The 25,026-nt window shown below is 47.6% G+C and overlaps 1 protein-coding gene across 2 annotated transcripts in view; it reads left to right on the plus strand.

Moving 5' to 3' along the window:
- Position 1: 1 nt before the first annotated feature.
- The window catches only part of Cables1 (Cdk5 and Abl enzyme substrate 1), a 94,687-nt gene continuing 69,662 nt past the window's right edge, over positions 2–25,026 (plus strand). For both annotated transcript variants that reach the window (XM_042675313.1, XM_042675314.1), the window contains exon 1: positions 2–789. In XM_042675313.1, the coding sequence (XP_042531247.1) occupies positions 2–789 (788 nt within the window). The remainder of the gene's footprint in view (positions 790–25,026) is intronic.

Here is a 25,026-nt window from a genome sequence, read left to right on the forward strand (position 1 = left end):
AATGGCGGCGGCCACCGCCACCGCCCGCACAGCCGCTTGCAGCAGAGGCGGCGGCCCCGGCACCGACGCCGCGGGCACCAGCGGGGTGCCGCCGCCGCCGCCGCCCCAGCCCGCGGCCGCCACCACGCCGGCCCAGCCGCCGCCCGAGCCCCCCCGGAAGCCGCGCGTGGACCCGCGGCGCCGCCAGGCTGCCCTCTCCTTCCTCACCAACATCTCGCTGGACGGACGGCCGCCGGTGCACGACGGGGACTGGGGCGGCGGGGAGGAGGGCGGCGCGGCGAAGCCCGGCAGCGGCCCCGGCAGCGCCTGCGGCGCGCGGACTCGGCTCAGCCTGCCGGCCGCCGGCGGCAGCGCGCTCCCCACGCCGGGCACCGCGGCGTCGGCTGCCGCGGCCGGCCCCCACCTCCCGCAGCCCTCGCTCCCGGCAGCCCTGATCCCCGGCAGCCACGCCACCCTGCCGGGCCCCGGGGCCGCTCGGGGACTCGTCAGCCCCCTAGGAGCGGGCCGGGCGGCGGGAGAGCAGTTCTATCTGCCCGACGGGCCCGGGGGCGCCGGGCCGGAGGACTTGGAGGAGGACGATGCGTTCATCAGCGCGCAGGTGCCGGCGGCCGCCTTTTTGGGCTCCGGGACCCCCGGGAGTGGGGGCGGCAGCCGAGGTCGCCTCAACTCGTTCACTCAGGGGATCCTGCCCATCGCCTTCTCCAGGCCGGCCTCGCAGAACTACTGCTCGCTGGAGCAGCCGGGGCAGGGCGGCAGCGCCAGCGCCTTCGAGCAACTGCAGAGGTCCCGGTAAGTGCCCCGGACTCCACGCGCGCCCCGCTCGGCGGTGCCCCGCCCGCCCCGCGCGGCCAGCCTCCCCGCGCTCCCTGGGCTGCAGGACCCGGGCCACCCCGTCGCCTTCCCGCGTCCGGCTAGATCCTGGGCTCCCCGCCCGCACCCGAAAAGAGGAAGAGTCCTGGGGAGCGTGTGGTTACACGTGTGTGTGCACACGAGCCGGGCACTGGCACAGCAGGCGCGCCACACTTGCGCCTTGGCTGGGCCGGTGGGGGGGTTATGTAGGGGCTCCCTCCCCCCAAAAAAACAAGTGGCTTCCCCCCAAACGGCCCGCACATGGCCATGAACTTCCTGCAACCCGGTCCAGATACTGGGGGGGCCGGGGGGGATCCCCACGCAGAGTGAGCGGAGCCTGGAACGGTGGTGGGACGCGCGGCTAGGCGGCGCACGGGAGCCCCAGCTAGGAGCAGACACGCGTGAACCCCTTCGCCCAAGTTCCTGCGGCCCAGGGAAACTTGGCCTTTTCTAAGATAGTGCAAAGCCTTCCCCTCAATTCCCTTGAACCCCGCCCAGAGAGAGAGTTGGGGTGGGGGTAGGGGTCTGAGAGGAAATTGGGCTTGAGGATTTTTTTTTTCCATTCCAAGAGGAATTTGCTTGAGTCAGTTAAAAGTTTATTGTGCTTGCTAGCTTAAGTTGTCTGCAGGTATTTGGCATTTTGCACAAACATGAAATGTTGGGCTTTCTTCAGAAACAGCTGAAGCTTGTCGAAATTTGTTAGGAGCCAGTAGGACAAGAGGGTGGGGTCACACAGGTGGGGGGGTGTTTACCCTTATCAGTTAATAACTAATAAGGTCTCCTGGAATTAGCGTTGACCACCTGGAGCCAGTTAACTTAGTGGGTCGGTCAGTCAGGTATACTCCCTTGCCAGCATTCGGTGCCATCAGGATGGACAGAAAAAACAGCTTCTCTCCCGTGTAAATCCAGCTGTTGGTTCTTCCTGGCAGGTGTGAGGTGTTGCATTTCCACTGTTTCTTGGCCACAGGCAAGGGTAGAAGCAGCCTCGAGATTGCCTGGGTGCATCAGCCACCTTGGGCACTGGTGACAGCCTGGCACTGGACTATCTTGTCAGAGCATGCATGCCCCCCTCCCCCCCCCCCCATGGGACTTGCACACTCAGCAGTTTCTGAGCAGCTCTTGACATCACACTCTGAGGGAGTGGCTGTGGACTTGGAGCCGGAGTCCAGCAGTCAGTGGGTCAACTACAGGTATCTCGGAAGCATTAAGAGTTATACTAAGCTAGTATGGAAGGCCTGGCCTGTGTCACCTGCAAAACACAACTAACTGACAGCAGCTGGAGGTGAGATTACCTTATACTCTTTCTCCAAGAAACTCATTTTGGGGCATGTGGTGGATCCTGTGCGTTAGTATTGGAGTCACAGAACACCCTGACTACACTTTAATCCTAGCACTGTGAATTTTGGGGACACTTTATTGTTCTGATACCCCGACACATTAAGTTATTCAGGTACATCCTTACACAGCAATCATAGATACCTTACTGTTTCTGATGGGTTTTGTTTTGTGCCAATCCTGGTGCTTGAACTCAGGGCCTGGGTGCTGTTATCCAGCTTTTGTGCTCAAGGCTAGCGCTCCACCATTTGAGCCACAGCTCCACTTCTAGTGTTTTTGGTGATTACTTGGAGAAAAGAATCTCATGGACTTTCCTGCCCTGACTCGCTTCAAACTACAGGTCTCAGATATCAGCCTCCTGAGTAGCTAGGCTTACAGGTATGAGCCACTGGCACTGGGCTTTTTTGTTTTTGTGACAGGGTCTTGCTATGTGGTTCAGGCTGCCTTGAACTTCTATCATCCTGCTTACTCTCCTGAATGCTGGGAATAGCACCACTAATCCAGCTCTTTTTACTACTTGAGAAATCCACATTTGGAAACTTGATAAACATTGTTTTTATCTGCAGCTGTCAATAGAATCAACATAAAATTCGATGTACCGGGTGGGGGCGGGGTGAGGAGGATAGGTAAAACTGCTTTGAAAAAGGCTCCTAAAGCCCAGCTTGGCCATGGCATAGGGTCAAACTAGTGTATTCCAGGATGCCTGATTCTTAGCACTGCTGCATTTAGACCTTTATGTGAGGTGAGCTGGTGTTGTGATGCCCAAAGAGAACTTTAACCTGTCTAGACCAAGTGCAAGTTAGAGTGTGCACTAACTCCTCTGGCTAAGCCCAGATGGCTCCAGCGCTCCTGGTTTTCCTTCCCTTTCCTTTCCATTAGGAAGCCCAGAGGGTTCTACTTGCTAATTCACAGACATGCTTCCTGGATGTCGTTTGTTAATCAAATTAGACTTTTCTTTGACTCGTTTTCTGTTGGAGGAATTCCATACAATTTTGCTTGGCTCCCAGTTGTAGGTTCTGGACGGTTGGCTTCCCTTGGAGCTCAGGAATGGCCCTGCTCTCTCGTGCTTGAGTCCAAATCTGGCTTTGAGATCAAGTGTTTCATATGCCTGGAGCCTGATCAGAAGCCCTGCCTTAGTGAATCAAAAGCTGCTCCTCCCCCAGTGATTTTTGTTTTTTAATGAATTTCTGTGTTTGACTTTGTTAGGGGTATGTGAAAATTGGTTACTTTGAAAATATCAGACCAATTTAAATGACTTGCTTGACTTTGAAATGGAACACGCAGGAACACTTCTACGCCACAGCTGGACCAGTGTTGATGTCACAGTGACTCCATCTCTATACCGGACTCATTCTTCACTTCTGTCACCTTTGACCCTCACAGGCAAGGAGTCCATGGGGCTCAGATATGTTGCATTACTTCCTCAGACTGGCTCAGCTACTGAGGAACAATATGATAATAGACCCAGGTTGGGCCAGGATAGGAACCTGGGACTTTAACAACCAAGCCTGGCATCTTTCCCTCTGCCCCTGCACTGCATCACTGTACCCTGCGTACAGTAGGGCCGCAGATAATTCTTGAGCTGCTGACTGTAGTAAAGATCCAGGATACAACAGGCCAGTTATATCGAGATGATTCTACATGCCACCCCAATGTGGCCTCTTCAGAGACCCCCAACTATGCTGCTGCTTCTTGGACTCTGTTATGATGGTACTTCAGGGCTCCTAGGATCTTGAGGATCCTTCCAGCCTTACAAGTGGGGCTTCACCCAGTCCTGGGGTTTGTGGAGGTGTCAGCCAGCAGGGCACCTGCCTTTAGCTTTACACAGTTTCCTGTCTGCTTAGGAGTAAGCCTCACATCAGGAAGGTGTTAATAGGTGAAAGGGAGTGCAAATCTAGAAGTGTGTGTGTGTGTGTGTGTGTGTGTGTGTGTGTGTGTGTGTGTGTGTGTGTGTGTGTGTGTGTGTGTGTGTGTGTGTGTGTGTGTGTGTGTGTGTGTGTGTGTCCAGGCCTAGGCACTGTCCCTGAGCTTTTGTGCTCTAGACTAGCACTAGTTTCCTGTCTGCTTAGGAGTAAGCCTCACATCAGGAAGGTGTTAATAGGTGTGCTCTAGACTAGCACTAGTTTCCTGTCTGTTTAGGAGTAAGCCTCACATCAGGAAGGTGTTAATAGGTGAAAGGGAGTGCAAATCTAGAAGGGTGTGTGTGTGTTGCCAGGCCTAGGCACTGTCCCTGAGCTTTTGTGCTCTAGACTAGCACTCTACCACTTGAGTCAAGCTCCACTTCTGAATTTTGCTGTTGTTGTTTGTTTTGGCTTTGGTAGTTAATTGGAGACAATAGTCTCACTGACTTTTCTGCCCAGGCCAGCTTTGAACAGAGCTTCTAAGATCTCAGCCTCCTGAGTAGTTAGAATTACAGGTATAAGCCACCAGTGCTGGCTAGAAGGTGTGTTTGCTGCATCTCAGGCAGCAGCCCTGGGTTACTCTACCTCTGGAACTGGTCACCCGCCGACAGCCACCCTGAAGCACTGAGCAGAGCCCGCTGAGTATGTATCTGGTGGCAGGGCTGCGATATAATACTCTAAAGAACAAAAAGGACACCTGTATGACAGTCAGATCTGGTAGACAAGTCTTACTGGAAGGGAGGGCATGTGGTGGGAAAGGGTCCCACATTTTACCTTTGGGTGCTGTGTGATCCTCGGCAGGTGAATCAACCTTTCTGGGTCTCTTTTTTGAAGCCTATGTGTGCTAAATGTGCCTGAGTATGTTTATAGAGTCACTTATAGATTTCTTAAGAAACAGATCATTTCTAACCAGTATCTTGGGCAGCTGGATGCTGATGGCTCCCACCTGTCCGAGCCTCTTAGGAGGCTGAGATCTAAAGGCTCTCAGTGTAAAACCAGCCCAGGCGGAAATGCTAGTGAGACTTCATCTCCAGAACAACCAGCAAAAAGCTGGGCTTGAAGGTGTAGCTCAAGTGGTAGATAGAGCACCAGTTGAGCAAGCAAGCCAAGTAACTGAAGCGCTGAGTTCAAACTCAAACTTGGAAGGGAGAAGACTAAAGGAACTAGGACTTAGAGGCATGAAGTAGCTTGCTCAAGTTTGCTCAGCCGTTATTGGCAGAGTTCAAGCACACCTGAACTGCTTGCCCCAGAGGGCTACTGCCTTCTGCGCTGCCCACCCAGGAACTGAGCTCCTAATGTGTGTTGTAATCGCAAAGTGTGAAATGACCAGGCTTGGAGAGCAAAGAAAGGGCTAGGAGAGGGCCAGCCTTCCCTAACCAGTTGCTAGCTTGCGGTCCACAAAGGTGACTTAACTTTGAGCCATTTTTCCAGCAATATGGTACAGGAGCCAAGGCTGAGTCCCAGGCTGGGCCAGGCTCTGGTGGGCAACTTACCCCATGACTTGGCACTGGCCATGCCCTGCGGCGAGCCTGAGAGCCCTGACTTAGTGGTCCAGAGCGGCTGAGGCCGCTCTGGCGTGTGGGTGATCTCCAGAGACAGGATGAATGGGAAAGCAGTGCCTTGCTGACAAAGGCCCATGGAAGGTGTGAATTCAGGGGTGACTTTTGCTCCCTAGGAGGACTAGGGGAGACTGCTTCCCAAACCTCCTAGTGGCTGGACTCCCCCCATCTGCCACCCCCCACTTGCTGGAGAGTTTTCCGGTGGTGAAAGGAGCCAGGTCTGGTGGCTCTGCTAGCAGAATAAGAGAAATGAATCATAGGTGAGCCGGGAGACCTTGCATGCCAAGGACTTGAGAACCCTGGGTTCTGGGCCTCAGTTTCCTCATGGAATTAAAGGATGGGAATAGATGAGCCTCTCCAGGACTAGCACCCTAAGGGTCTGAGCCCCATGGCCCACTGTGGGGCCTGGAGTGTGTTTAGCTTGGAGACATGAGGACAATTGAACCACAGAGGCAAGTTTGTTTGTGGGCCTGGTGGGCAGACACCCCCTCTCCCTCCCCAAAGCTGCCCAATGGCTTTCCCCAGTGTAGGATGGAACTGTAAAAGCTATTCTACTATGCCTCAGAGAAGCACAGCTCAGCAGAGAACTTTAGGAGAATGTCCAGGCTGCAAGCCGCTGCCTGCCAAGTTGGTCAGTCCCCCGTGGACCCCCTCTTCCTTGTCAAGGATATGATCTGTGTAACTTTGGTTGCTGAGAGGCCTCGGGTTTATGAAATAGTTTTATAGATGGACATTTCAGACCCAACCAACCTTGAGGCCGATTCCAAGGTCACACAGCAGGCACAGAGTGACCTTAGGTGCTTGGTTCTGTCAAGTAGCAGGAGAGGGAATTCTTGTAAATTAGACTTAATGCCTTTACCACATATTCATTCAACAAACTCGAATGTAATATCAATGATGAGACACCACTGTACAAATCCAGACACATACAGACATAAACCCTGGGCCCTAACTACACTGAGAGGCAATAAGGAATGGGGGTTTACGTAGAGGTGAGCTCTGTGTTTAAGCCTCCATGGGACTTATCTCAGGGTCCTGGGCATAGTATTTCTATTTGAAAAACATGCCAGACATAATTTATGGGGATAAAACCTCTATTAACCCCATTTTTCAGCCAGAAAAAATCAACTTGCCTGGGGTCCCTCAAGGGACTGTGTTTGAAGCCAGACGGCAAGGCCCATAGAGTTTACACTGGCACAGCTCTCCCTCTGTGCTGTCTGTGGTTTATGGTTGGAGTTATAAGTGCTTGCTAGATTGGCTTCAGCTGAACTTGGCAGAGTTCATGACCTCGGAGGTCGCTGTCCACTCTGGGCTTTCCTGATTGCGAGTCCCACCTGTGTGGATGAGGATTCTCCAAGGCAGGCTAGGGTCATCAGCTTCCTGTGACCACAGTAGTGAAATTCCATCCTGAGCCTGCCTGTGCACCCCTCTTCAGCCTCACCCAGCTTCACCCGTGTGAGATTCCCCTCACGCTACAAAAACCAAACCTCCCTACTAACTCTGTAAAGGCTCTGTATCCTTCTATGGAGGAAATGCTGTGTGGTGAGAACCAGCCCTGGGCCTGCCCATTCATAGACACCGGATTGAAGAGGTAGAGGAGGAGGAACTGGTGCCATTCATGGTAGGTTGGTGGGATCAGAGTATGGGGGGAGGGGTTCTCTGGTTGGCAGAGCATCTGGAAGGAGCACCATATGGGAGATACTTGGAGCCCTACACTGATGGTCTTTTCAGGAAAGCTGACATGAGTTGGTAGCTCACATTTGTGATCCTAACCAAAAAGACTGAGACCCAGAGGATCTAGGTTCAAAGTCAGAAAAGGCCGCAAGACTCTTGATCTCCAGTTAATCAACCACAAAACAAAGCCGGACTGGAGGCAGGAATCAAGCGTTAGAGCACCAACTGTGATGAAAAAAGTCAAATGAGATCTCAGAGTTGAAGTCTTGGCACAAAAAAGTAAAGATGGAATGCTGACAGAATGGCACAGCCGGGCGGATGACAGGTGGTGATCAGGAACCAGCCAAAGGCTGCCGTGTGAGAAACAGAAATCACAGCAGACTGACCAGATTAGGTGTGATCCTCTTGACCGGAGTGGAAGAAGCATGTAAAGAAAGCCAGGGTCCCCTCAGGAGGGCACTACTTCATCCTGGGCAGGAGCTGAGGGCAGGAAGGGACTTGCACATTTCTTAGGCACCGCTCTGCTACTGAGCTACGTTCCCCGCCCAGGAGGGACAGTGATCCCCAAGGCGCCACCCAAACCTCTTAGAACGCTGAAGGCCATCTTTTTAAAAAAGTTTTTCCTCTTGCCTGTCACTCAGTGCTGTCCCCTCACCCTCAACTTTTAGGCTTTAAAATTTTTCTAGCAGCCCTTCTTGTCCCTTTATTTGGTGAAACAGGCTATCTCCTTCCTGTTTTGACAGTCCCTGTCCCAAGGCAAAGCAAGGCTGCTTGTGTAATCTGTACCTGTACGTGTGTATACCTCACCCACTCAGGTAACACCAATGGGTGCTTGCTCTACCTCTCAGGCGCACAGGTTCCCCTAGAGGTTTGTTTGTTTGTTTAGCATCTGCTTGGCAATCCCATGAAGCAGATTGTATACATTCTAGAGCTGAAATGACTGAGGCTGCATGGGTTAAGGAAACTTGCCTAACATTCTTATCTATAACCATGAGCTAGAGCTGAACCCTAGGTTTTGGTGTTTTTTTTTTCTGGCCTGTAGGTTGGCATTTTGCTAGACATAATAGGTGCCTATGGACTTGAGACTATGGAGACATCTGAGCTGGCCAGGAACCTGGGAGTCTTTATACCCCAGGAATTGGCCAGGATACCAGTTGCGATACTTCTTCCCTTTCCTGAAAGATGGCTTATTGGGGTATACACGAAGGGCTGTCCCCACATTTTTGTCTATTCTCCATTCTTAGGCTGTGTAAATGTCCCTGTCAGAGAAAACATATTGAAAAACTTGTCTTTTAAGATCTCTTTTGATTAACAAAATGATATGCTATTCCTCCAGGCTCTCAGCCACCCATTTTCCCAAGTCAAACCCCAAACAAACCCATTCTCCTTGGGTTTCAGCCTGCATACAATTTAAAAGCAAAACTTTTCAGATGCTTAAAGCTGAGGCAGACTGCTCAGTATTGCATAAAGTCATAAAATCCTTAGCTATTGTTTTTATAATCTGCTTTTATAACATTTGCTTTTTAGACGCCTCTAAGAACATATACTCTGTTTCTGTGTTAGTTTGGATAATTGCACACTAGTTTGTATTTAACAAGATTATCATTAATGTGGCTTGGGGTTTATTGCTGTACATTTAGTCACAAAGACAAAAGCTTATAGAGCAGAATGTGCACATGCTAATGGTTTAGGACCTGGGATATTACAATAATGTAGGGTGGGAATGTGGAAGGAACCAATCTTGCCCTGATATAAGGGACACTGTGTTCATAAGGTTCATAATAAACAGATTTTTAAGAAATTCACCAAGAGACTAATAAAAGTTTTGAGAATGCCAAAGATTTCCATGTGCCCAGTACATTGATTTTTTTATTTTAAAGCACTTTCTTATTTATAGAGCAAAATGTTTGCTTTGTAGTGTTAGAAAGGCAAGTTGGTATGAGGAACGGAAAACAGGCAAAGCTTAAGAAGCATTTTTGCTTGGAGCATTTGGAGGGCACAGATGGCTGACGTAATGTAGATTGTTAGTTTTCCACGAGTTACTATATTTTATTGAGTTGAATGAAAGTGTGCTTTTGGGCCAGGCGATGGTGTCTCATGCCTCTAATCCTAGCTACTCAGGAGGCTGAGATCTGAGGATCAAGATTTGAAGCCAGCCAGGGCAGGAAAGTCTGGGGGCAGACTCTTACCTACAAACAACCAGCTGTGGCTCAAGTGGTAAAACACCAGCCTTGAGTGGAAAAAGCTTGCTCAAGGCCCTAAGTTCAAGCCCTAGTACCAGCATGCAAAAAGTAAGTAATTTAAAAAAAAATTTAAGTGTGTGTTTGGAAGGTAAATAGATGAGATTGCCAATAGCTAGGTAATTGTGGGATTTCACCTATTGACCTCTTTCTTTCAAATCTAAAACTAATAACTGAAGGTTTTACTCATTTGGTACTTTATAGCTTACAAAGTGCTTTTGTGGATTTTTAAAACTCAAGATTCAAAAAGGCAGTGAGGGCAGCACAGATTAGAAAGTGGACCTATATAGCAGAATTGGAGTTTTGAGATCTGTTTTTCCATAGCTGTGTTACTTACGAAGGTTCTTACTGAAGTACAGTAAGAGTTTATTCTGTCCTTGTCAGCCAATAGTTGTCCCTATTGCTTTTGGGCTAGTGTGAAGGTAACACACAATAGACCAGAGCCACTCACTTCATGGCCAAGAAGCAGAGGAAAGGAGAAAGATACACTTTGGTCCCACAGTGCCCTTCCAGAGCCCACAGAACTATCTACTGATCCACAGAACTATCAGTGTCTCAAAAGGCTTTATCACATACCCAGATGCCAAGCAGGGGGCAGTAAGCCTTGAATATGGGCATTTTCAGGAGCCAGTCCCGATGTGAATTCTGACATGTCTTAAGGCCAAACCTGAATGGCGGGGAGCTAGACCTGTAGGTCACTGGGTCACTGTGGAATTTGCAGGGAAAAAAATCTAAATTCTCTACTGGATCCTTCTACTGCCTCCTCTCAATCTTTAGGCACGGTTGTAAATCCAGTAGCTGAGAATGTGTTCTGTAGACCCACAACACAAAGGAACTTGTTAGGAATGGTTCACCCTAGTAATAAGCACTCCGGAGGCTGAGATGTGAGAATTACATGTTTGAGGTCAACCTGGGACTCATAGAGAGACCCTGATCTTTTCCCTTCCTCCTTAGAAACTCTGGGATAGGGCTCAGGACCCTGTTTTACCCAGTCCTCAAAAATCCCCACTGACCATTTAAGGTCTTGGAGTAGTTACTTAAGACAAGGCCTCATGGCCTGGAACTTTACTCTGCGTCTGAAAGACAGGAACAGTGCTGGGTGCTTTTAGGATATTTTTATTTTACTTCAAAGCATTCTGGCACAGGTTGGGAGACGTGAGCCCAGGTGAGTCAGGCAGGAAGGCTTTGCGCCTCCGAACAGGTTCATCTCTGCTTTTCGGTCTCCTAGGCCACGCTGTGTAGCTGGTGAATTTCTTCTAGTCTTATCTCTCTGCTATGTTGCTGTCACCTTAGCTTTCCCTGCCTCTTGTCTGGCATACCTGTTCCTTCTTCTGTGTCCTAAAGTGTGTTGTGTTTACTTCTATTTTGAGATCTTAGCAGTTGTCTCAAGCATTTAAACAGATTTGTTGAAAGTTTTCTGCTTTGTGCCAAGCTCTGGGGGTACAGCAATGTTCCCAAGAGAAGGGGCCCCTGTCATGGTGGATTTTGGCTCTGGTGTGGGAGATGGGCTGAGAAAAGATGCTTAGAGGGCAGCGTGGAGGAGATGGCGGGGGTCTGGTTGGGTGTGGTGGGTACAGTGCTAGGCCAGGCCTGCTGAGGAAGATAAGCAATTCAAGGTGGCATACAGATTTTGGGTCCTGGGAACCACGCATCCTGGGGTCCTTATATGAGCTGTGGGGTGAGGAGGGAGCTGGGGCCTGAGAACTGGGCAGGCTCTAGAAATGTGGGGGACCTTTGGGAGCCTCTCAGATCCTGAGAGACAGAGACCTGGGTTGGATAGAGATGGAAAGGGCTCGGTGGATCGAGGTACACGTTACAGATGCCATTGATAAATTATGTAGGGGAATTGGATGGTATCTGCCTTCACAGAGCTATGTCCAAGTGGAAAGACTCTGTGTGTGTGTGTGCACGCATACATGTGCTCACACACATATACATGTGGGTATATGTACATGCCTGTGCATACTCCAATACTAAGGCTTGAACTCAGGGTGTGAGCCTATCCTTAAGCTTTTTTTTATCAGCTCAAGTGGTAGAACAGTTGCCTGGAAGGCAGGAGACTCTGAGTTCAAACCCTAGGACCAACAACAACAAAATCAGATTCATTCATTTTGGTTTTTTTTGTTTGTTTGTTTGTTTTCTTTTTCTGCTTATGTGGTGCTGAGGAATCGAACCCAGGGCCTCAGGCATGCAAGGCAAGCGCTCTACCACTGAGCCACCTTCCCAGCCCCTCATTCATTTTGTTTTAAAGACATTCTTCTGTTTTTTTTTTTAATCATACAAGATGATTATTTTTTTCCAAACAATTCCCAATTCAGGTGCATCTCAACTGTGAGGAATGATCTGGTCTCCAGGAAAAGGAGAGATGTCTTTGGACAAAGGCATAATGGTGGCCGTGTGTGTGTGTGTGCGTGTGCGTGTGTGTGTGTGTGTGTGTGTGAGTGTGTGTGTAGGGAGGGGATGGGGGGAGGTCTGCTCTTACTCTGGGATTCAAAGTAACTTTGTTGTGGTCACAATACCACAAGACAACAATGTGTCTTTGTCTTGTTTTATTGGTGGTTTTTTTCTGTAGAAATGGCGTGCTTTATTGATACTCCCTTTGTGAGCTTGTGGAACCAAATGGAAGTTGCTTTACATCCCACACATGCCATTTCCCTGGCTTGTGGTTTAGGTACTTTCCTTCCTCTCTCCAAGCCTCTGAGTCTCCTGAAAGGCAAACATCACATTTAATAAGCTGGTGTCTCATTGTGTGACTGCAGACGGCACCTCTGATCATCTCTGAAGTACTTATCTCCAGATCCTAGGATGTAGCTCTCACAGTATCTAATGTGATAATCACATATCAGATTCTCTTAACAATTTTTTGCAAGTTTTGTAGGGGAATTGAACTTTAGAGGCCTTTTTTCTGTGTGTGTGCGTGCGTGTGTGTATGTGTGCACCCGTACACATGCATATGCACAAATGCCACTACTGAAGCTTAAACTCAGAACCTGGGCACTGTCCCTTCACTTTTTCCCTCAAGGCTGTTGCTCTGCCCCTAAGCCACAGCTCCATTTTTGGCTTTTTGGTAGTTAAATTGGCAGTAAGAGTCTCACAGACTTTGCCACCTGGATTAGCTTTGAACCACAGTCCTCAGATCTTAGACTCCTGAATAGCTTAGATTACAGGCATGAACTACCAGCAGCTAGCCACTTGAGAGAGGTAAGTTTTCTTAACAAGAGCCAGCTGAGTTGGGATGCCATCCCACTCTGAAAAGCTATGCTTTTCCCCCTCTGTTCTCTTACCCATCGATCTGGGCAACACAGCAACACTAGTTCAGCCAGTGACCTTCCTGAGAAAAACAGGCACTTAAGGATCCAGGTGGTGTTTCTTGACTTCTTTACTACTAGCTGGCCCACTTTACTGTCTAGAAATGCATGCTGCTGTTCTTGTCATTCATTGACCAACCTAACATGAGTTAGAGGAATTTTGTGTCTTGTCCAAAAAGACAGTCTGATTTTAAGATTTGATCCTGTTGGGGCTGGGAAGGTGGCTCAGTGGTAGAGTGCTTGCCTCGCATGCATGAGGCCCTGGGTTTGATTCCCCAGCACTGCATAAGCAGAAAAAGCCAGAAGTGGCGCTGTGACTCAAATGATAGAGTGCTAGCCTTGAGCTGAAGAGCTGAGGGACAGCACCCAGGCCCTGAGTTCAGGCCCCACAACCGACAAAAAAAAAAAAAAAAAAGATTTGATCCTGTTTGCCACCAGCCCAAGTAGGAAACAAAGGCGAGAGAGGGGAATCGCTGCACATGGTGTATTTCACTCCTACAAGTAGTCATCTTACAAACAGTATTTCACCAAACTGGAAAGAATTGAGCCTGGAGAGCTTGCTTAAAGAGGTGTGATGTTCATTCAGTATAACTTAAGCTGTTTTGGAGCCAGGAAAATAGAAGTCAAGACCGAACTGACTGTAAGGAAATGAATAAGATAATGTAGTGGCTGATGAAATCTGGCATCTACAGAAATATTTTTAATATAGTTTTATTGTAAAGAGGGGTTACAGTTACATGAGTAAGGTAATGAGTACATTTCCTGTGGAGCATTGTTACCACCTCCTATGTTTTTCCCCTACCATCCCTGCCCTCCCCACCTCCTCCCTCCCCCCACCGAAGTTGTGAAGTTTTCAACATAGTGTCTTGTACATCTCATTGGTCATTCAGAACTGACTTTTACATTGTCACAAATGAGTATCAGAGGCCTGAATTTCAGACAGACTCCTGAATGGATCTGAGATTGGGAGTTTGAGCAACAAATCACGTTGCCGTGTGGAATGCCCCTGGACAGTTTAGAAGTTTCTTTCTGTTTTCAAAGGGGCGAAGGATACAAATTATAAATCTGGAAATCTAGCACTTTTATGACTTGCAATCAGCAGCAGATGCCCGCCGGAAGGAAGTCTCCAGTTTCTTTTTGTAACGCTGGCAGAAGTCACAGAGGTGATGCTTGATTAACATTTCCATCTCCCTGTGCTCTGGGAGTTGGTGCAGCCATGGCTCGGTGCATGCTTCCATCCCTCCACGCTTCCCTTCACACTGGGCCAGAGGAGAACCAGAACTCCTGGGGCAGTCATGTCCCAGGAGCTGCATCAGGGTGATAAGGAGTACTTTTCACCTGTGCTTTTCCTTTTGCCTCCTTACCCTGTAGGCCATTTTTCTTGCTGACCTTTGAAGGCTTCATCAAATCAGTTTGCCTTGGTTCTGGTCCCCCCTCCCTCCTGGTGGGAAGGCGGAGGCTTGAACTACTAGGTGCTCATTTGCTCAGTGATGGGGAGTGTTGGGCATAGGACAGTACTGTCACTGGGTCATCTAAAGCCCAGGCTAGAAAAGAGGAATATCTGCAGCTGGAGAGTGGCATCAGTGGAACAAGCCATCTAGGATGGAGAAGGACTCCACGGAGTGTCCTCTAGGGCCTGGGTGGGCTGTGGTCAGCGGCAATGGCTGTGTGCGCTGAAATGAAAGGATGGAGCTCTCGTCTCTGCCCCCGGGCTGCTGCTGGCCTAAAGCTTCTGGCTGTGGACAGGAGATCACAGTGTGTTCTCATGTTTTCACATTTCCTCTCTCAAGCCAGAACCTCTGTTTGACACTGCCTGTTTGTACCTCATCTTCCTAAGTACCCACCTCTGCTCCGGGTGGGGGGGTGGGGCAAATTTCTGTGTGTGTGTGTGTGTGTGTGTGTGTGTGTGTGTGTGTGTGTGTGTGTGATCGAGATTTGAACTCAAGGCTTCTTGAGCCCATTTTACTTTTTCAGTTATTGTTCAGTAGAATCTTGTTCTTGCCTGGGCTATCCTTGGACCCTGCTCCTCCTAGCTAAGAAGGGCAGGTGCATTACCAAAAGCTTGGTTTGTTGATTGAGATAAGATCTTGTGGTTTTCTCCGACGGGCCTCAAACTGTAACCCTCCCTCAAGTCTCTGCCTCCTGAGTACCTGGGATTACAGGCATCAGTTACCATACTTGGCCTTAAACATTTTAGCTACTATAATGAGTTCCCATTGTTCATAGTGGTTTATTTAAAGTTATAGAAGACACTGAACTAGAGGACTGAACCATAGCTCCTGGGAAAATAGAAGGCTGTATCTCATGCGCCTCTGCTCACAATTGTCCAATCTGTATATAACCCTGTGTGTTCCCTTCTTCTCTCCCGCCCTGTTGAGATTAGCTGTTTATTTGTGGTACAGACAGCAGCTTCCTAACTCATGCCTGAACGAAGCTTCTTGAGGGGTATTTTGTCCTTCAGCCCTGGCAGAGCCGCCTCTACTTAGGAATACCAGACAGCACTTCTGCACCATGCTTTGATCATTTTAAACAGTGAAATTAAAACCGACACACAAAAATGGAAAAAAAAACCAACAACTGGCAGACAAAGTGGGATGAAACAAGACATGTTGTGGAATGAAATACAAAGGCAGAGTCACCAGTGGAATGAAATACAAAGGCAGAGTCACCGTGTTCCCTGAGCTCAGCGTGAAGGGTGACAGCGTCTTGCCACTGCACGTGTGCGTGCTGTGAGTGACCAAGGTGACTCAGGGTGACAGATTTTAACAGGTAGACACTTAGAAATTCTAAACCTGTGAGTAACGAAGGTCCAGTGTGGTTGGGTCCCATACTTGTGCCTTCCCTCCTGGGGGCGGGGGGGGGGGAGGAGTATTCTAGAAGGAAGCCTTTCCTTTACAAAGGCCTCTCTTCTCTATCACATGATTCCTTGCCATCCACTTGAACTGGGAGGCAGGCATGTATGAAGTTGACAGGACTTGGCACCAGGAATCGGAAGTCACATGGCTAAGGCTCACGGCAAAAAGAATCTGATCTCTTGACTCTAGATGCTTCCTCCATCCCCCTTACCTTGATGCTGGACCAAGGTCTGTCCAAGAACAAGTACCTTCAGTGATACAATTTAAATGTTCTTATCTTTTGAAGACACAATCTTGTTACGTAGCCCAAGGTAGCCTGTAACTCTCCACCCTTCTGCTTCAGCATCCCAAGTGCTGGAACCATGCATGGCACTGGCATCATATCTTAATGTAGACATGATCTGTCTCCCTAATGAGTTATATCTGACTTAATTAGATGAGAGAGGAGTGTGGTATTGTGATGAAGAGTATATATTTAGAGCCAAACTTCCTAGGCTTGGATCTTCGGGTTTGGTGCTCCATTCCTGTGGGACTTGGGGCAATTTAGAAATCAGGTAAAAACCTTTCTGATTTTGCTTCCTTATTTGTAAAATGAAGATGGTAATTAACTGCAGGGCTAATGTGACTTCTGTGCTTGGCATGCTGGAGATCCATCCTCTAAGCACTTTATAGATGAGAATGTTTAGACTGATACCTCCACCCTGTCCAGCAGTGATGGTTGAGTAGACAGGGGATGATATAGTATGGGCTGTGATTGCACAGCCTAGAGCCAAGGAGGGATTTTGGTAATTTTCTAGTCTTTATGACCCACTTGGGCTACATCGTCTGAGCCAGGAAATCTGTCATGGAGCTTTATTATCAGTTTGACTGTCAGCAGACATCATTTTTGATGAGCGGACAGCGCTAATCAGATGAGCAAATATGAGTGGACTTTGAATACCATCCCCCCAGCCTGTGAAAATGTAGGCTGTGAGGGGAGTGCTCACAGAGCAGCTAACCCTTAGTGGCGGCTCTCCCCCTCCTCCTCCTACCCATCTGTTCGGTAAAGAAGAGCGGCCTGCCCTCCAGAGCTGGTGGGGAGAGAGGGTCTCGAACCTGAAGTCTGTCCCAGCTCCAGGTAGACCTCCAGCAGCCAGCCTGCCCACTGGATGCAGCGTCTTTCATGTCACTCGAAGAAGGTAATCACAAAGGACAGGGCTGCATTCCACATGTGTGTCATTAGGGCACGAGTCAGCAATTTGGGAAATAGGCGGCTTTTTCTTTGTGGAAGTTGCACCCTGCATTTCTTTCCCTCCATTGAGCCCGCTCTCACAGTCCAGTGACACAAAATGAATCCTTTGGAGGATGTATCAATGAGGGACAAGTAAAAAGGGCCTTTAGAAAAGTAGGCAATTCCTCTTAGGGGCTCTGAGCCTTCCGGTCCTAGAGGGACAAGGGAAGGTCTGTGATTTCCTTCCACAGAAATCACATGAACATTCACATTTGCCTTATTCTCTAGCATTCAACATTGCCTAAATTGTATGTGCTTGCAGAAATGCTTTTTTGTTTTGAAAAATCGATATTTTTGCAGATATTTTGTGACATATTATTTAAAGTAGATCTTGGATCCTAGATGTTTTTCCCCTACTATATATGCTTTTTTTTTTTTAATTGGTGAACAAGTGTTTCTTTCTTCTGTGTCTGTTGATTTTGCCCAGGGTGATGGTGTGGGATACACTGCTAAATAGATTCCAGTCAGATGATCCAGACTGTGTGAGCTTATAAAAGACATCTGTTTAAGTTTAAAAATAAATAATTAACACACACGCCTAGACAAAAGGTTGCTGCTTTGAGCAAGAGTAAAATTAGTTTGCTATTGCAGCGGCTTTTTGTATGTATCCCCAAACAGCCTTTTTTAGTTCACTTGGGAAAAGTTGAGATAGAGAAGACAATAAAGGTTGTTTTTTTTTGTTGTTGTTGTTGTTTCTTTTTGATGCATTGACAAGTGACACCATTAGAATACTCTTTCACAACCCTGGGGCTTTTTCATCTCTTTAGAAAGTCATAAAGCCTCCATGACTACTTTGCAATTTATCCCAAATAAGAAGAAACTAGCCTAGGCAAGAACTTTTGAAGGTATGTTGATTTTTCAACTGTTCTGGTAGATGATGAGTTAGCAAAGGCTCGAATTTAGAAATGGAAGAGGCATAGCAAGCTTGTTTTCTGCACACCCAAGGCCTAGCAGAAGGGGTGCAGGAAGTGGTGCACAGATGTTGTAGTGAGCAGGTAAGGCTCCAACAACACCTACCTGTACCAAAAAGCCAGAGAAGGAGTTGTGGCTCAAATGGTAGAGTGCCAGCCTTAAGTGAAAAAGCAAGGGGTAACAGCAAGCAGCCAGGCCTTGGGTTCAAGCCCCAGTATCAACAATAGAAACTAAAGTTAAAAAAAAAAGCCTGCAGCTGGATGCAGTGTACACACTTAGTAGTCTCAGCCGGAGCAGGAGGATCCCTTGAATCAAAGAGTTTAGAACCACCTGAGCATCATCGCCAGACCCTATCTCAAGAAAAAGTTAAAGATGGCACAAGGGATGTGATAAAATTCTCACTTTGAAAGTGTAGAAGAATAACAATGATAACTCTCCCTTTATCTGTCACAGCCTGTCTGCTTTCTCCTAAAATGGTAGCATACTAGTTGCTGGGTACATCATGTTGGGGTGCTGTGTTCTAGAAAGATTATATTAAAAGTGAGCATCAGGCAGGGTGTGTTGGCACACGCCTACAGTCTCACACAAGAGGTGGAGACTGGAAGATCACCATTTAAGCAGCTTGGGGGAAAAGTGAGGGGAATACCTATCTCAACAAACAAGCCAGGCATGGAAGTGCACACACCGGGTCCTGGCAACAAAGGAGTCCTAGGAATGAGGGTGAAAGTCCGAGGCTAGCCCTTTGCAAAAATTCTTGACTCTATCCAAAAACAAACATTAAAAATAAGAAAGGGCTGGAGATACGGTTCAAGTGGTAGAGCTTGTGCCCTGAGTTCAAACCCTAGTACTGCCAAAAAAAAAAAAAAAAAAAAAAACCTAAAAACAACTCAAATGAATGTCAGTTAAGACATGAGTCAAATGCCTGTAATCTCATTGCTAACTTTTGGTATGCTCACTCCTCCATGGGTGTCTCCATCCAGCTGTCCATCTGTCCTTGTATAGAGCAGACGGGAGAGATGACACCAATTAAACATGAGTAACCTGTTTTGAAACCCTGTTATGCTTTGCACAGGGTCTAGAGACAAAGGAAAGCCGCTGTTTGGGTGGGCAGGCAGGTGCTGGAGATTGAACCCAGGGCCTTGTGCATGCTAGCACTTGCTGTATCACTGAGCTACGCCTCTACCCATGACCACATTTTGAAAAGGACTGAGAAAACCAGGCATGGTAGTGCCTGCCTATAATCTCAGCACTGGGGAGGATTGGGTAGGAGGATTGTGAAGGCGAGGCCAGCTTGGACTACATAATGAGATGGGATTGTTACAGTCTTTTTAAATTAGACATTGATAGTTTAGATAACTGAATGCTTACTGTCCAGATGGCCTTCCATAAACTCGGACATATCTTGGGGCCACATATCTGACAGTGTTTTACATTCAATTCTTTTTTTTTCTCTGAGGCTTGTCCCTCCCAGGGCCTGCGTGCTATCTCTGAGCTTCTTTTGTTCAAGGCTAGCAGTCTACCACTAGAGCCACAGCTCCACTTCCTGCTTTTTTTTGAGAAGTTTACTGGAGATAAGAGTCTCACAGACTTTCCTGTGGGCTAGCAGGCTTTGAACCGTGATCCTGAGATCTCAGCCTCCCAGGTAGCTAGGATTACAGATGTGAGCCACCGGCGCCCAGCTTCATACAATTTTCTTATTTCAGGGGTCATTTGCAAAGCTTGTCCTGTGTGCTAGGAGTTAGGCATTGAGATTTGAACAAAAGGTCTTTGATTTTTTGCTTCCAGGATCTTTGTGTCCCAGGCAGGAGACAAAACAAGTCAACAAACCTGTGGGAACGTAAGCATATAGTAAGTTGAGCATCCTAGGGAGAAGGATGTGCACCGTGAAAGAATAGCGGGAGAGAAGAGCTGCTTCTGGAGGTACACTAAGGGAAGACCTTCTAGAAGAGGCGTCAGGCTGCAGGTTGCACAGGAGTAGATAGGTGGAACAGCCATACATCCCAAGGCCACATGGCAAGCAAAAGCTAACTCCTTCCCCCCCCCCCCCCGACATTGTAAAGTTCGTTTTCAACATAGTATTCTGTACATCTTGTCATCACAATGGGTCAGGCTACATCCCCATTTAAGCGTTCCCCAAAATCCCTTCCCCTCCCCAAATTACAGTATACAAGGTGTAGAACACCAGCATCAAATTCAGTGAGAACAGGGGTTATACTGTGGGGGAAGAACATACAAAAGGAAAGAATCACAAAGGGCATTGTAAGTACATTAAAAGCACTATCAAGAGGGGCTGGGAAGGTGGCTCAGTGGTAGAGCGCTTGCCTTGCATGCATGAGGCCCTGGGTTCGATTCCCCAGCACCACATAAGCAAAAAAAAAAAGTGGGAAGTGGCGCTGTGGCTCAAGTGGTAGAGCGCTAGCCTTGAGCTGAAGAGCTGAGGGGCAGCATCCAGGCCCAGAATTCAGGCCCCACGACTGGACCCCCCCCAAAAAAAAACACTAGCAAGAAAGGAAAGTACCACTTGTATCCCTGTGTTGGGGTACATTTTGCTTAACATTATCTCATGTGGTCAGATGTACATAGCCTTTGACCTTCTCTTCTTATCCTAGACATGTACTTCACTAGCCATATAATGGACAAGGATCTCATATCTAAAATATACTTAGAACTCAAAAAATTAAATTCTCCAACAACAAATCCTCAAACAATTGCCCAATTAATAAATGGTTAAAGACTTAAAGAGAGACTTCTCTGAGGAGGAAATAAGAATGGCCAATAGACACATAAAGAAATGCTCAACTTCTCTAGCTATAAAAGAAATACAAATCAAGACAACATTGAGATTCCACCTCCCCAGTTAGAATGGCTATAATCAAGAAATCTAGTAACAACAGATGCTGGAGGGGATGTGGCCAAAAGGGAACCCTACTGCATTGTTGATAGGAGTGTAAACTTGTTTAACCATTCTGGAAAGCAGTATGGAGGTTCCTCAAAAGATTCCACATAGAGCTTCCTTATGACCCAGCAATTCCACTTTTGGGCATTTACCCAAATGATCACAAACAAGTCATACCAAAGCTATCAGCACAACCATGTTTATTGCAGTATTATTTACCATATCTAAGATATGGAACCAACCCAGATGCCCCTCAGTAGATGAATGGATCAAGAAAATGTGTGTGTGTGTGTGTATGTGTGTGTGTGTGTGTACGTGCACACACACACAATAGAATTTTATGCCTCTGTCAGAATGACATTGCCTCATTTGTTAGGAAATGGAAAGCCTTGGAAAAAATTAAGTGAAGTAAGCCAGGCCCAAAGAAACATAGATCCCATGGTTTCCCTTGTTTGCAATGACTACCTGTTATATTTTAAAGTGTTACTTACCAGCCAGGCACTGGTGGCTCACACCTGTAATCCTAGCCACTCAGAAGGCTGAGATCTGAGGATTGAGGTCAAAGCCAGCCTGCAGATAAGACTCTTATCTCCAATAAACCACCAGAAAACCGGAAGTGGCACCGTGGCTCAAGTGGTAGAGCACTTGCCTTGAGCTGAAGAGCTCAGGAACAGTGCCCAGGCCCAGAGATCAAGCCCCATGACCAAAAAAAAAAAAAAAAAAGGTACCAATCAAGTCTTTAATACTACCCAGAATGCCACATAGTCTGTGTGCACACACAGACACATATTCCGTCTTGTAATATAATATGAGCAAATTATTTAAAACAATTTTTTCTCCCTCTGACCCATAGACCCATAAATCTACCCCATGAGGTGTCCAGCCAGTACTTCAGTGTAGGACATGTGAACATGTTGTCAGTTATATTTTATGGTGTGTGTATATAGAGATTCAATTTATAGTGTTTCTAATGATCTTTAAGTAGTTGTAACAAAGAGGTTTCAATTCAACCTATCAGTTTATGAATACAACACACCTTAACATGTTATGGTGTTTGTAGAGATTCTGTTTTTGTACTTTGCTGTTTTGTCAGTTGGTTTTTTCAATCCGGTGGTACGTGGTGAGTGTTCTTGTGTGGCTGTGAGAGGTGGCACGGAGCCCCATTCCTCAGACACCAAGGTGTCCTGGGGTTCCACGCTGCATGTGACTCCCTGGCTGTGGCCCTTTTCATAGTAAAGCAAACCAGGAGTGGAAACCACACTCTCCCAAGCACTTAGCCAGGTCAGGGGGCTGCAGACAGAAACCAGATCACCCCTGCCTTGTGCTTGATTCACACCATGAAACCAGTCTCAAGATCATTATCAGGGGAAATTATTTTCCTAATCTTCTGGTAGTATGTTTTAATATCTTCATACTTGCTCAGTGGTAATTTCAATTCTATTTTTTTGTTTTTTGTTTTTTGTTTTTGCCAGGTGCCAGTGGCTCGAGCCTATAATCCTAGCTACTCAGATCTGAGGATTATGGTTCAAAGCCAGCCCAAACAGGAAAGTCCATGAGACACTTATCTCCAATTAACGCCCAAAAGCTGGGAGTACTAGCTTTGATCACAAAAGCTGAGGGACAGGGCCAGAAAGAGGAAGGGAGGAAGGAAGGGAGGAAGGAAGGAAGGAAGGAAGGACTTTCCAGCCTTTTTCTGGAGGTATCCTGAATCTTTCCCTTGCATGACTAGAAACTCATGTAGCCACATGACCCAGATCTGGGATGGGCTGGCCTCTGGGGCGTCTTCACACTCTGTGTGGAGAATGGTCTAGCTATGGGCCAGTGTTTTACAAGCACTGTTAGGAATTCTGCATCTCTTTTATTTACCAGATGCCTGTCTCTTCAGTGTTATCCCTTCAGAAGGACTATAGAATCATGGTTAGATCTATTGACTATAACTTTCATGGTTACATAGCTACTTATTCTAACTTGAATAGTTATTTTTACTTTGGTTTGTTCAGTCATTCATTCATCCGGCCTTTATTTGTTGTGCTCCCTACATCCCCAGAGAGGTGACAGTGGCTCTGCCTGCCCACATGCGGCTGCCATGGCCCCGTGCGAGGTCTGAGTGCAGGGAGGCGAGAGAGGAAGGTGAGGAGAAGGAGGTGTCTGGCGAGGGTTTCCTGGGGCCCACAGGTAGCCCTTGGGGACCTCAGCAGGTAGTTCTACCTCATTGGTGGGATGGGAGCCCGTGTTTAGGGATATGACCCAAGACTCGTGTGTGGAGAGGACACAGAGACCATTAGGGATTGAAGTCATCAGGCCACCCCCATGCTTAAAGCAGCACTTCACCAAGGAGAGGCTGAGTTGGTAGCTCCCTGTTCCTGGGAACAGACCAGATTGTAGAGTCCTGGAGCTGCCTCTGTCCTTTTACATCAGCGGCTCCTCGGTGCCAACCTGGGGTAACCTTGGATAGCTGAGGCGGTGGATCGCAGTTGTCCTGAGAGTGAGTGTGGAATTTGTGCACCTGTGCTCCAACAAAAAGGTCGAAACAGCCCGTGTCCACTAAAGAATGGATACATGGAAACAAAATGAGGTCTACATATACAATGGAATATCATTCAGCCTTAAAAAAGGAAAGCAGCTCTGACACATGTTACAGTGTGGAGATACCTTGAACACTATGCTAAATGAAATGAGCAGATGCTGGGGATTTCCCTTAGATGAAATGTCTAATGTGGTTGAATTGACAGAGGCAGCCTATGTAACAGGGCCCAGAGGAGGGAAATGGCAAGTTAGCATCCTCTGGATGCAGGTTAGAAAGTTCTAGAAGACCAGTGTTGGTGATAGCTGCTCAACAATGGATGCACCTAAGGAGGATTAAATGGTGAAAATGAACCAGGTGCCCATAGCTCAGGCCTATAATCCTAGCTGCTCAGGAGGCTGAGATGAGAAGATCATGGTTGGAAGCCAGACTGAGCAGGAAAATTTGTGAGACTCTTATCTCCAAGTAACTACCCAAAAGGACAGAAGTGGAGGTGTGGCTCAAGTGGTAGAGCACCAGCCTTGAATGAAAAAGCTAAGGGCAATGTCCAGGCGCTGAGTTCAAGCCCCCAGTTCTGGCACCAAAAAAAAAAAGTTAAAAATGTTGAGTATTAAAGGTATCGTAATAATAAATTTGGGTTTGCAGCGAAGCTGTGGCTCAGGCAAGGCAGTTATAGAACATGAGACTCTCCAGCCACCTCTTCTCCTGTCTCAGAAGATGCCCCAGCCCCAGCTTGCTCAGCACCCTCCTCAGATCTTCCCAAGCCCCTCTGTAAGTAAGGATTTCCTTGCAGAATTCCTCGAGGCGTATGCACGCATTATCTCCATAGACCCCAGTCACATGGAGACTGGATCTACTGATGGCATAAACACATTCCTCGTGGAATCTCAAGCTATTTCCAGAGAAGCTGCCCCTCTGCCAGCAGTGCAGAGTTATTTCTCGTGTTCTCTGAGTGAGCCCCCTCCAGCCCGGCCCAGGGTTCTGAAGTCTATATTTTAAAACCCAAATCATTCCTCCTCCTCGTAGGGGTAAAGCTTTTTGTTTTGTTTCTTTAGCAAAAATAACTTTCACTGGAAAATAGGCTTTGAAGTTGAGGTTAAAAGAGCTTCACTTCTTTTGAAACCAACTTGAGTAGAACTGTTGAGACTTTGAAAGGACTGGCAGGGCACCCGCAAGGCCACTGGTGCCCGTGTCTGAAGTAAGTCCTGAAAGGCCTTGAAGGGGGTGTGTGACCTACAGAGGTCCCACCCCCCGCCCCCCCTCCCCCGGGGTCCTTTGGAAAGCCTAATGTTTGAAGCTTTGGAAATGCTAATTACCCTGATTTGATCATTACACGTTGGATACATCTATCCAATTATTGCAGGACACCCCATAAATAAGTATACATTTTAGATGTCCATTAAAAAGAAGGAAAATTGAGGGTTTTTTTTATAGCTGGAGCTAGCTCTTGGGTCAGGGGTGGGGAGAGGGAGTTTAAGCAGCTGTCTCCTGCTTGGACATGGGTGTAGCCACGGTCTTCAGACAAGCAGCCCTGTCTCTACTAACTCTCTTCATCTGAAAGACACCTTCATTTCTTCACCATGCAGTGAGCTGCTATCTCTGTAGGTTTACATGTAAAACAAACAAACATGCTTTTTTAGGGTAGGGTATTAATACTAGAGACCTTGTACTTGCTGGACAGATGCTCTCCCACTTTGAAGCCA

This window comes from Dipodomys spectabilis, unplaced genomic scaffold, assembly GCF_019054845.1.
Source record: "Dipodomys spectabilis isolate Male_0828 unplaced genomic scaffold, ASM1905484v1 ptg000024l, whole genome shotgun sequence".
In the NCBI taxonomy this organism is placed as follows: Eukaryota; Metazoa; Chordata; class Mammalia; order Rodentia; family Heteromyidae; genus Dipodomys; species Dipodomys spectabilis.